The sequence below is a fragment of the Betta splendens genome, chromosome 1, assembly GCF_900634795.4.
Source record: "Betta splendens chromosome 1, fBetSpl5.4, whole genome shotgun sequence".
NCBI classification, from domain to species: Eukaryota; Metazoa; Chordata; class Actinopteri; order Anabantiformes; family Osphronemidae; genus Betta; species Betta splendens.
Window position 1 is genome coordinate 461707 of NC_040881.3, and position 11846 is coordinate 473552.

At 47.5% G+C, this 11846-nt stretch overlaps 2 protein-coding genes across 3 annotated transcripts; one reads left to right on the forward strand and one right to left on the reverse strand.

The window, feature by feature from the left end:
- Positions 1 to 1547: 1547 nt before the first annotated feature.
- On the forward strand, positions 1548 to 4643 carry sde2 (SDE2 telomere maintenance homolog (S. pombe)). Its single transcript, XM_029154528.3, has 8 exons — positions 1548 to 1707; positions 2211 to 2328; positions 2408 to 2519; positions 2742 to 2911; positions 3193 to 3322; positions 3698 to 3823; positions 3897 to 4023; positions 4211 to 4643. Exons 1-8 carry the CDS (start codon positions 1570 to 1572, stop codon positions 4424 to 4426), a joined length of 1137 nt encoding a protein of 378 aa, XP_029010361.1. The 5' UTR covers positions 1548 to 1569; the 3' UTR covers positions 4427 to 4643.
- On the reverse strand, positions 4101 to 9195 carry mtif2 (mitochondrial translational initiation factor 2). Of its 2 annotated transcripts, none has more exons than XM_055509842.1 (14): positions 9055 to 9195; positions 8624 to 8830; positions 8378 to 8486; positions 8119 to 8290; positions 7894 to 8054; positions 7605 to 7781; positions 7400 to 7539; positions 6737 to 6861; positions 6453 to 6657; positions 5901 to 6150; positions 5697 to 5837; positions 5450 to 5614; positions 5187 to 5327; positions 4101 to 4924 (listed from the first exon to the last, which is right to left on the reverse strand). In XM_055509842.1, exons 1-14 carry the CDS (start codon positions 9097 to 9099, stop codon positions 4755 to 4757), a joined length of 2208 nt encoding a protein of 735 aa, XP_055365817.1. In that variant the 5' UTR covers positions 9100 to 9195; the 3' UTR covers positions 4101 to 4754. The 2 variants fall into 2 exon arrangements, with proteins under 2 accessions (XP_055365817.1, XP_029009849.1); XM_029154016.2 differs by having other exon boundaries at positions 5901 to 6153.
- Positions 9196 to 11846: the final 2651 nt, after the last annotated feature.

The following is an 11846-nucleotide window of genomic DNA, read 5'->3' on the forward strand; positions in this document are numbered from 1 at the left end:
ATGGTATTGCCAGGTGAAGTGAGGCCCCGCCTCTCCTGCCTACCCTGACCACACGTCACTGCAGCAATCCATGCCTTTGTTACAACCCAGCTGGATTACTGTAACTCTCTCTACTTTGGCATCTCTCACTCATTCTTGTCCTGTCTCCAATCAGTGCAAAATGCTGCTGCACCTCTGTTATCTGGAGCACGGAAGAGAGATCATATTACACCAGTTCTAGCTTTGCTTCACTTGGCTGCCTGTCCATTTTAGAATTAAAATTCTATTTTTGTTCATAAGTCTCTAAATCAGGGGCGCCCATTCATGAAAAGCTACTGTCCTGCTGTTTTTTCAACTCTCCCTGCTGATTACCTTGATCAGTTGTATCAGTTAGCTGTTGATTGACTAAACACACCTGATCTAGGTAATCAGTATTAGCTGGGGCAGAGAGAGTTGGAAAACCAGCAGCGACAGTAGCTGTCGAGGACCAGGATTGGGCACCCATGCTGTAAATGGTTTGGCCCCACTCTACCTCTCTGAGTTATTACACTTGCACTCGCCTTCCTGCCCACTTTTAACTCAGTATGAGTTGATGACTTTATTGATTTTACCTCTAGTATTTTTACTTCAGTATGTAATTCCGATGTATTGTTGGTCTGTTTTGTTTTTTATTTGATTGCTGTGTTTTATTGTTAGGCACTTTGGTCAGTGTTTGCTGTTTTTAAAGTGCTTAATAAATAAAGTTGATGATGATGATGATGATGATGATGATATTGCATGACAATGAAAATATAACCATTGAATACCACTGAGTATAAAAACAATGACAGAACCGCAGCAAGAACAGACAACAAACAACAACGAGTGGAATGAAATGCACTGTGTGTGTACATAATGTGTGTCACTGCAGTGATGTGTTGTCCATTCTGATGTCTGTGGGAGCAATGACCTGCAGCAGCTCCTTCCTGCACTGTGGCTGTAACAGTGGTGCTGAAGGAGCTGCTGCAGGTCATTGCTCCAACAGACATCACACTCTGCAACACAGCACTGTAGTCATTCAGAGGCTCAGAGCCAGAGCCTCTACAGTGGTGCAGGGGTGGAGGGTGATAACATCCATGATGGATGTTAGTTTACCAGCATCCTTCTGTCCGCCACCTCCGCCATGGACAGAGTGCAGCCCAGGACAGAGCTGCAGCAGCCTGTGGAGTCCTTCCTTCCGTAAAGCCTAAAGCTGCACACACCACAGACCTCAGTCCCCTCAGCAGTACTGTATTTACTGTAACCTGCACGTTATAACATCGTTCTCTATATAGTCTCCATCTCCATCATTCTACTAGTGCTGTGTGGGGATCCACACATGTGCAGCTCCTACCACGGAGATCACAATCTCCCTCTAGTGATGAACTAATGGAAATGCTCTAACTAATACACATTAACCATTAGTACTGCACTTATTGTGACAAACACCGGGCTGCGTGTGGAGAGAAGCTGAGAAGGACGCGTTTTATTGTGTCTTTCCGCGCTTTTTAGGTGGAACCAACAGGGGGCGACTCGATGTGATGACGTTCGACCATAGAGAATGTATTAAAAATGCGCATGCGTGTTGACCAATCAGAAGCAGCCAACATGGAGGTGTTTGTTTCCGCTCCGAGTTTCAGATTTTCTAACTTAGTGTTTATTGGCGGTTCTGTGGTTGGAGATGTTTTAAACCAGATCGTCCAGAACCAGGTGAGTCCAAGCTACAGCTTTAGTCGGACTCTGTAAAACAGACACATCCTGTATTTACTCTGTAGGCCCAGTTAGCTGCTGTGCTAAAGCTTATGAACACAGTGACTGTCGAGCTTTTAAAACCGTGTTGTACGTTGCTTTACTCTCGTTACTGCGAGTTCACTGGCCGGTGGTGGTGATGGTAGTTTAGACATAACCGAACCGGGTTCACGTGTCGTCAGTTCATTAACGCCAAGCTAAAGCCTCCGAGTAAAATCTCCATGTTTCCGTCTTCGTGGATGGTTCTGCTGGGCTTTTCCTACAAGTCTTTTTCGTGGGCTGAACCCAAACTGCCACTTGGTTGAAAGTGTGTGGGATCATGTGAGACAAGACCTTCACCGCGTTCACACAAGAACTCTACACACTTGACCCAGAAGCTTCAACCATCTAAACCCACTGTTCGGAACCGCTCTGAGTTCCCCTTCTTTCAGGTGTTTCTTTAATTCTGTCTTCCCACGTTGCAGAGAGCCTCCCCTTCAGATTTCTATGTTACCAAAAATGGCAGACCGTCCCCTCTGGAGGATCCTCTGCAGCATGGAGCAGTCTATCACCTGGAGCCCCGGCTCTGCGGAGGCAAAGGAGGTCAGCCAGAAAGCACACCGGCCCAACTGGTTTCATACTGAATCCCTGAAGAGGTTGTTACTGAATGTGTGTGTTGCAGGGTTTGGCTCGATGCTGCGAGCTCTGGGCGCTCAGATCGAAAAGACCACCAACCGCGAAGCCTGTAGAGATCTGAGTGGACGACGACTCAGAGACGTCAACCACGAGAAAGAGTACGAGCCTGGTATCACAGAGCTCTGGTTATGTCTGAGGACTTAGCTCCTTAGTCCATGTCCAGAACCAAGATCAGAGTACCGAAGATAGACCAACTACACACTGTATCTGTGAAAACCTTTGTTTTAGTTCTGATTCTATAGACAGGTTGATCTGGTAATGGGCCTGTGAAGAGTGATAAATATTTAGCGTGAGTCCAAGTCTGGTTCTTTTGTTTGCAGGATGGCTGAGTGGCTAAAGAAACAAGCAGACCGAGAGGCAGAGAAGGAACAGCGGCGTCTGGAACGTCTGCAAAAGAAACTGGCTGAACCCAAACATCAGTTCACTGATCCGGAGTTCCAGCAACAGTGCCACGACCTGTCAGAGCGACTCGAGGACTCTGTTCTCAAAGGTAGAAAACATATTTCTGCTGAGTTCGATACATTCAGGTGTGGTGTCAAAGCCTAGTTACTGTTGGTGTAGGATTCTGTAACTGTTCTAAGAGAAGAGGCTCCACAAGCCCTGAGGCCCAACAGCCGCATCTGCACATGAGACGGTGAGAGGTTCTTGTCTTTAAGAGCTGATTCTGAAAGATTGTCCAAAGTGATTTGACAACCAGTTCAGGCAGAGCAGCCTTGACTCATTTCCTGTGGTTCATTCAGGCTTTAGTTAACCTCTGTCGGTGTGTTTCAGGTCTGCAGGTGTCATCCAGTGGCCTGGTGAAGGTGGATGACGTCTCAACGGCAAAGAGACCAAACCCAAATCAGAGCCAACAGCAACAGAAAAAGAGGAAGATGGGTTCAGCAGCTGCAGCGTGTTCCTGGTGAGACCCAAGTTCATACGGGGAACAGGAACAGGAGGGCAGCTACAGGTTCAGTCTGACTCACATCTGGGTCAGACACAGAGGAATGGTCCATTACCACAGCAGATAGTGTTTATGACAATTTAGCGTCTCATTAGAAAGCATTTGCCGGAACTGCAAGGACAACACACTAGATCAGGAGCCTGTCACTATTAGTAGATGTGGAGTTGGTCTCTCAACCCACCATAATACAGATTCTGTTTGTGTTGTTCCATTGTGTTTTTTGAAAAACACTTTCCAACTGCTTCATCAAGCTTTTTGGCTTTTCAAAGACTCTAGTGTTGACTTTTTGTACCTGTGGTCACTTAGTGTGAGTCAAAGCTTGTTTGGTTGCAGGATGGGTCTGGATGAACTGCTGAGTTCAGAGGAGGACGAGGACCCTCTGTCTGCCTCGTCCTCCAGCTGTGAAGGTCCAGCAGTTGCCATGATGGCACATAAAGAGGAGGCGGAGCCTGAGCAGAGGTAGACCACCTACAAACAGAGGCAGGCTCCACATTCAGCTTTGTTACACTGTCAAATAATGAATCTCTTCCAGCTCGTGCTCCACTAATAACACCTGCACAGACTGCCCCCCCAAACCCACACAGGACCAGAAACCCGCAGAGGCCTCTACAGACCAGACCATCAGACCTTCCGACGAGTCCAAATGTTCTGAGCCGCCGGTCAGTGGTTTCTGGCTGTGTTAGTGTTCATGTTGTATCCAACAAACCTGATCCCAGAACAGATTCATTACTATTGGTCTGTTCCACTTTTTTTATTCCCACCGTGACTGAACCAAATGCATTTTTCAGTTAAAGTGTCGACCTTTGTTCTGGGACACTGATGGACTTGTGACGTTGCTTTCTGCAGCTCGCTTGTCTACGCCTCCATCTCTCCTCCGTGGCGACTGTGGACCAGCTGGAGTCTCTGGGTCTGGATGTGCTGAAGCAGGAACTGATGTCTAGAGGGTTGAAGTGTGGGGGAACGCTGTCAGAGCGCGCGGCCAGACTCTACTCCATCAAAGGACTGAGCCCAGATCAGATTGACCCTGCACTGCTCGCCAAGCCAGAGAAGAGCAAGAAGTGACCGAAGCTGCTTCTGGACTTTTACCTTTTTTTTCAGCCAATAGTTTCCAACAGAATTCAAAGTCCCCTTGACGTCTGTGCTGAAGCAGAGCTTTGTCTCTGCAGTGAACTCTTCTTCTTTTTAGTAGTTGTGGATTGTATTTGAGGATGTGTTTGTGCCAGAGTTCAGCGTCTTCTGAAATGATTCATGTTTTAATTAAAATGTCTTGAACCCAAAATGTTTTAATTTTAAACGAACATGAAATTAAAAAATTTCTAAATTAGACGTCCTGCTGCCAAAGCAGGAATCAAACCATCCACCCAAAGCAGAAGAGCGTGACAGGAGGTGATTAGAAACCAGGGTCCCAGGATGTTGCCTGAGGAGAATTCAGTTCCTCAAAACAGACGATGACGTCACCAGGTCTGAAGTTGATGTCGCCATCAACAGAGAGGCCACAGTCCATCCCAGCTTTCACTGTCGCTATATCGTCTTTGTGCTGCTTCAGTGTTGCTAAGGAACCTGCAATGGAACAAAGTGGAGAGAAAGCAGTTGCTAACGGTAACGGAGTTGGATTTTGTTACAAAGCACAAATGGACTTGGCTCAGACTCTACAGTTTATGCCTGAGGAACAAATATTTAGCCTGAGTGAAAATAGTTCTGTTCTGTTTGGAAGCTTCTACAGGACTAATCACCTGTGTAAAGAACAAAAGAGCATCTGAGTTGAAAAAGCAAGGAGGAGGTCACTAAATGGTCCATCTGAGTAGGTTTTGGTTGCACTTACCTTCCCAGACAGTGTCTTGTCCTCGCTTCAATCTGAACTTGAGTTTCCGGACCAGCTGACCCTTCTGCACCCGACAGCCAGCTACTGGAATCATCTTCTTCCCTACGGTGACCTCAAACATGGCAAGAACCGTGGCCTCCCCTGGACCAGCAGAGAAAGGCTTCAGAGAAAGCTGTGGGTCTGACCGACCCGGCTGCATGTAGCTGATGAGACCGACTGACCAGAACCAAACAGACATGTTCCATGCCGCCTTCATTACTCACCCACCACTCTCTCGGAGACGAGCGGCGGCAGTTTGCTGCTCAGCTCGTCCTTCAGCTCGTCGATGAGTTTGTAGATGATGTTGTGGAGTCGAAGCGGGACGCCTCTCTTGGACGCCAGCTGACGAACTGAGCTGCTCACCCCGACGTTAAAGCCGTAGATGGAACCTGAACATGACGCAGCAGGTTTCAGAGCGGAAAGGCGTCACCATGTCTTTGCTGCCAACATGCTCTAATAGAGGTAACACACCTGCAAAGACGTCGGCCATGTTGACGTCATTCTCGGACACGTCTCCGATGCCGAAGTGGACCACCTTCAGCTCACACTGCTCCTGGGCATCGTAACTGTCCAGGATGGTGACGAGGGCCTCGACCGAGCCGTCCACGTCACCTGCAGGTCAAAGGTCGTCAGCGTGAAGCACATCACAGTGGGAGGAACCCATCGGCACCGTACCTTTGAGGATGAGCGGCAGGCTCGGCTGGTCCGACTGCGTCCTCTCGCTTGACCTCACAGAGAACTTGGTCTTGTTGGCTTGGTACAGAACCGACTTCCTCTGCCTCCAGCTGAGGTGGGCCAGCTCTGCCCGCTCCTTTCTGTACTCGTCCAAGTGGACTCTCTGCTTGAGCTCGATGACGCTCTGCTCCTCCTGCAGCCTCCTCTGCTGCTCCTCATACGTCCTCCACTCCACCACCTCTCTGGCCCGCTGCTGCAGAGCAACACCAGTAGGTGAACCAGAATGAGCCCAACAAACAGCCACACACATTACATACGAATAGATGTTAACATAAGTTCAGGTGATTTTGCTTTCAGTCAACAAAAACAAGATTTACCTAAGCAGTATATAATTTCAGTGAATGATTTATGTATGAATACTATTCAGACAGAAGTCAAGTTATGTGACATACTATGATTGTAATAAATGTTCCAAACCCGTGACATTAAGTCCAGTATGACCAGTCGAGCTAATGAAAGCCAGCATCAGTCAGTAGCCGCTTGTGTTCTTACCTCTGACTCGACCTCCAGGATCAGCTCGCCCGCCGGCGGCAGCTCCTTCCAGCCGACCACCTCAACTGCAGAGCTCGGCCCGGCTTCTTTCACGGTCCGACCATTCTCATCGAACACGAATCGGACTTTGGCCCAGGTCGTCCCCGCAACCAGAATGCAGCCTCGCTTCAGAGTCCCCCGCTGCACAATGACTGTCGTTACAGGACTGAGGACAAAAGCGATCACACACGAGCTAGACCCAGAAGCCGCAGAACCAGAGTTTTGCTCATCTTAGGACGACTCACCCTTTGCCTTTGTCAGTGCGACTCTCGATGATGAGTCCCTCCACGACGCCTCCCGGCTCCGCTTTGAGCTCCAGCACCTCCGCCAGTGTCACGGTGGCCTCGGCCAGAGCCAGCAGGTTGTCTCCCTGACGATGACCACAAGACAACATTGCTGATGCCTGACAGGTAGTGGTGGGCGACACTGCACGCTTTGGTGTCAATCCGGTACCAAGTAAATACTGGACCAGTATCGCAGATATCGATACAACTACTTTAACAATTAATGCATTATCAAATATAAATACATTGTCATGACTTTCAGGTGTTACGTGAGATCTCAAATCAAGAGTGCGTGTTTGTGTGTGTCTGGTTCCTATGGCATACAGGCACAACACACCGCTTACACACAAACACTTTTAGACGCAGACAAACAGGATAGTTAGGTCGCCTCTTTGAAAAGACAGAAAAGTAAGAATTGAACCAAATTCTCGATATTTGTATCGGGGTATCGATATTATCGATATTCGGATCGATCCGCCCACCTGTACTGACAGGCACCACCACACCTCAGCTAGTCTACGTTTATGTCACTTTCTATTTGTGTTCTTGTAAAAAAAAAAAAAGATTTACTTCCAAAATAACTTTATTCTGAGTTTTGACACATGAGGCTCTTGGCTCTTCTACCTTGAGAGCAGAGATGTGGATCGCCTGAACGTCTCCCCCGAACTCTTCACAGACAACGTTGTGAGCCAGCAGCTCTCGCTTGACTCTCTGAGGGTCAGCCTGAGGCTTGTCGCACTTATTCACAGCCACGATCATCGGAACTGCCAACAGATTAAACAGTGTCAGATTAAGACAGAGTAACCTGAAATAAAGTCCCAGCTCCTACCCTCGGCTCTCCTGGCGTGCTCGATGGACTCGACTGTCTGGTTCATGACGCCGTCGTCGGCGGCGACCACCAGGATGACAATGTCGGTGGCATCAGCTCCGCGGGCTCTCATGGAGGAGAAGGCAGCGTGGCCTGGAGTGTCCAGAAAGGTGATTTTCTCCCCTGTAGGCAACTGGACTGCAAAAACAGTTAGAAATTCATCATCAAACTGAAATTTTAAACTTTTTTGCTTTTGGCTGATCGTTTTGTTAACAAAGGGAAACGAGGGAAATCCAGCAGGTGTGTTAACCTAGAAACGCTCCAATGTGCTGCGTGATCCCTCCGGCCTCAGTCGACACCATCTGGCTCTTCCTCAAACTGTCCAACAGCGTGGTTTTACCGTGGTCCACGTGGCCCATGATGGTGACTACCGGGGGCCTTGGCACCAGGCTGGATGGGTCGGCTGAGGGCCTGAGGACAGAGGTCAAAATCAGCCGTGTTCTCGTCAGCAGCAGTGGAATTCCTGTCCCGTTACCTCCTGAGGACGTCTCTGTTGGGTCGCTCTCTGACCTCGCTCAGTTTGGCCCATTTAAACTTCATCCCTGACCGAGTCACCACCTCCTTAATCCACTTCTCCTCCAGAACAGAGTCTGGCTCCAGAGAGTCCAGATCCACCGACGTATTCAGCAGAGCTTCCACTACATGATCTGAAACACACACAAGACAAAACATTGTCCAAGTCTGAAGATAAAATCTGATTTGACAGAGTTCCAGGATTTTGTTCAGTTTCTGACCATAGTCCTTGTTCATGGCATCAGCGAGCGCCGCCACTGTCATTCTGTGCCTGATCTCTACTTCCTGTCTGTCAAGCTTCAGTTTCTGCTTGTTTTTCTGACCTTTGACCTGCAACACATCACTTTTTTAATATTAATATTTACCATCAGCAGCATCTGAGTAACTTTATCAGTTAATATGCACTTACACCGTTTGATGTGAAAACATGATTCACATTAGAGCTTTACTTCAGTTGGGTCGCTCACCTGCTTGGAGGCGTTCTTCCTGTGGACCTGACAGGTGAGCAGGGGAGCGGGCTTTCGAGCGGGACAGAGGAAGGGTGTTGACAGGTAAGTGCTGAACAGAAATTGGTCGGCGTGGCCGAACCGCCGGGCCCCGCGTAGCACGGATGACATCACATTCATGGCTGCCACAGATCCAAACCAGGCGCTGCTGTTAGTTCTCACACGTCTCTGTATAAAAAACAAAAGCTTCAGCAGCAGGCCGAACCTAATTCAGCTTCATCCGAATCGTCTTTGTAAAAAAAACGTGTGAGTAGAACCGAACTTTTAGTTGTTTGTGTGTGAATACCACATTTCTGAGCGTAGTCTAGTGGCTCCGACGGCTCCAGAAAGGTTCGGTTGGAAAACGGAAACCGTTTCTTGAAACGCGTGACTGGTTCGGCTTCTTGTCTCACCTGATACACGTGCGTCTCCTTCTTCAGGTCGTTTACAAACTTCATGTGTTTTATCGTAGCACCGGACACCTCAAGGCCGCCGCCATGACAGTTTCCTCACAGCCACAGACAGCGCCACCTGCTGGTCCGGAGAGAACCGCCTCTGGTCCGTATCGTTACCCATAAACCTGTTCCATCAGGGGTCCATCTATTGGGTTTTCCACATGTTTTCTTGACTTGGTGGAATGGGTCAAGCCTCGTTAACATGGAGATTTATTCTGTCTGAGCAAAGCGGGCTAACATCCAGGAACATGACTCTTCTTCACATACGCTTCTACTGTTGGTTGCCTCATTTGAATCCGCGCGTTTGTTTCTGCACCCTTTCAGGTTCCGTCTCTAGTATTTACTGGAAGACATAAGAGTTTGTGGGACAGCTTTCAACCTCCATCCTTTGGGTGCTTATTAAGTAATGACAATAAAACATGAGACACGTTTTCTGTCAGTTGTTAAATTAATTGGTTCACTGCAGCGCAAAGCTTCTCGAAGCTTCATTTGCTCTAGTAGGACATCTAATGGACACAACGATGTTAGTTGGCATTTGAAGCGTGTGGCGTTTTGCAGAACGCCTGTGAATTAAACTGTCAGCAAAATAAAGAAGTATGCAAAGGTCCGTGCATAAAGTGCAATTCATTATTTACGTCTAAAATGAAAATTGAATAACGACTTTTAATGCTGTCATTCGTTTCCGTAAATCGGTAAAACACATTTGCGATGTACTGATTTACTCATTCTCCTTTTCTCCACTTTCAAAACGAAATAAGAAAAAAGGAAACCGGGGGCGGGGCCAGTGGCCGGACTTTCACAATAAAACGCCCAAGAGCATTTGAAGCGCAACATCGGCAAATATTTGTAACTCTTGAAGGATTGCGGTCGTGTGTTGACACACAACGAGACCCACATTGTTAAAAATAATCAACGTAACAATCATTTATTTAAACCATTTATTTAACCAAGCTATTTAACCAAGTGCTGAAAACTGTCGATTACGTTACGACTCATGGCGTTTGCTAAAGTAATGACAGGTCAGTCAGCTCGCCACCGTCGGGTCACTTACAGAATCACATGCCAACAAAGTTTTCTGTGCATCCTGCTTCATTAGTGCAGCGACATCACGACCTTATCGACACCTGATGAGAAGGAATTCAGCGCATCTGCGGTTTTACGGTGATTTTCAGTTTATGGTGAGACTGAAATCGCGTCCTCCTGCTTGGCCGGTTGATGCTCTTATGCCCAGGAAGACGCTCTAATGTTCTGCCGATCTCTGCAAGTATTCTAAACAGTGATTTTTTACAGTTTATTGTGGCTGTTTAGACATGCTCCACCATTGGACTTCCTGTCTCAGAGCCTGCTTTACCTGCGGGAGAATAACAGCCACTCAACCTGCCTCACAATAACTGAACTCATTGTGAGCCATGACTGCCCTAATGTGCATCGCATCATCTTTGTGAGACACTCTGACCTGCAGTGTGGGAGCCCCCCAGGGGACTGTTCTGGCCCCCTTCTTCTTCACCCTCTACACTGCAGACTTCAGACACAACTCATCTGGCTGTGTTCTGCAGAAGTTCTCAGACGACTCTGCAATTGTTGGACCTATCACTGACGATGATGACGCAGAGTACAGAGAACTGACACAGAATTTTGTGGACTGGTGTCAGCGGAACCACCTTCTAATCAATGCGAGGAAGACCAAGGAGATGGTGGTGGACTTCCACAGATGTCAGTCTACACCCCCTCCTCCAGTGAACATTCAGGGAATGAACATCCAGACAGTGGACTGTTACAAGTACCTTGATGTTCACATTAACAACAAACTAGACTGGACTAACAACACAGACGCACTGTACAGGAAGGGTCAGAGCAGACGCTACCTACTAAGAAGGCTGAGGTCGTTTGGAGTGAAGGGGACACTCCTGAGGACTCTCTTTGACTCTGTGGTGTCATCAGCCGTCCTGTACAGTCGTCTGCTGGAGCAGCAGCATCACAGAGAGGGAGAGGAAGAAGCTGGATAAGGTCATTAAGAAGTCCAGCTCTGTCCTGGGCTGCACTCTGGAGTCAGTGAGGGAGGTGGGAGACAGAAGGGTTCTGGCAAAACTCAAATCCATTCTGGACCACGAGTCTCACCCACTGCAGGACACACTGTCTGCCCTGGAGAGCAGATTCAGTGACAGACTGATCCGCCCTCGCTGTGGGAAGGAGAGATTCTGCAGGTCTTTCCTTCCTGCTTCTGTCAAACTTTATAACAAACAATTATAACATGGTGCACATTTCTACCACACTGCCACACACACGCTACATCTCCAGAGCAATTGCACCAGTCACTTTAATATCTCGCTCACTTTGTTTGGTGCAGTCACCTTACCTCATTGTTATATGTACATGATGTTGATAACCTGTGGAGTTCTAAGTTCTAATTTCTTATAATTATTATTGTGTTATTTCTTCTGTATATATGTCTATATGTCTCTGTGCAACATGGTAATTTCCCCATCACGGGACAATAAAGGTATTCTATCTATCTATCTACCTTGCATTGAACATCTTACGTGCATGTTCTTATGATGATAAAGCAGCAATCCTTTTTTTTACAAAACATTTGTAGTCAGAACTGCCCATATGTTTTTTAACCAATGTTTATTTACCAAGTTTAAATCTGCCAACTCACAAAATCTTCAACATCTTCATGGCTTAGCTTTATAGAACATGTAAAATGTAATATTATCTATCAGCATAGAAACATATAAAACAATGGCCTA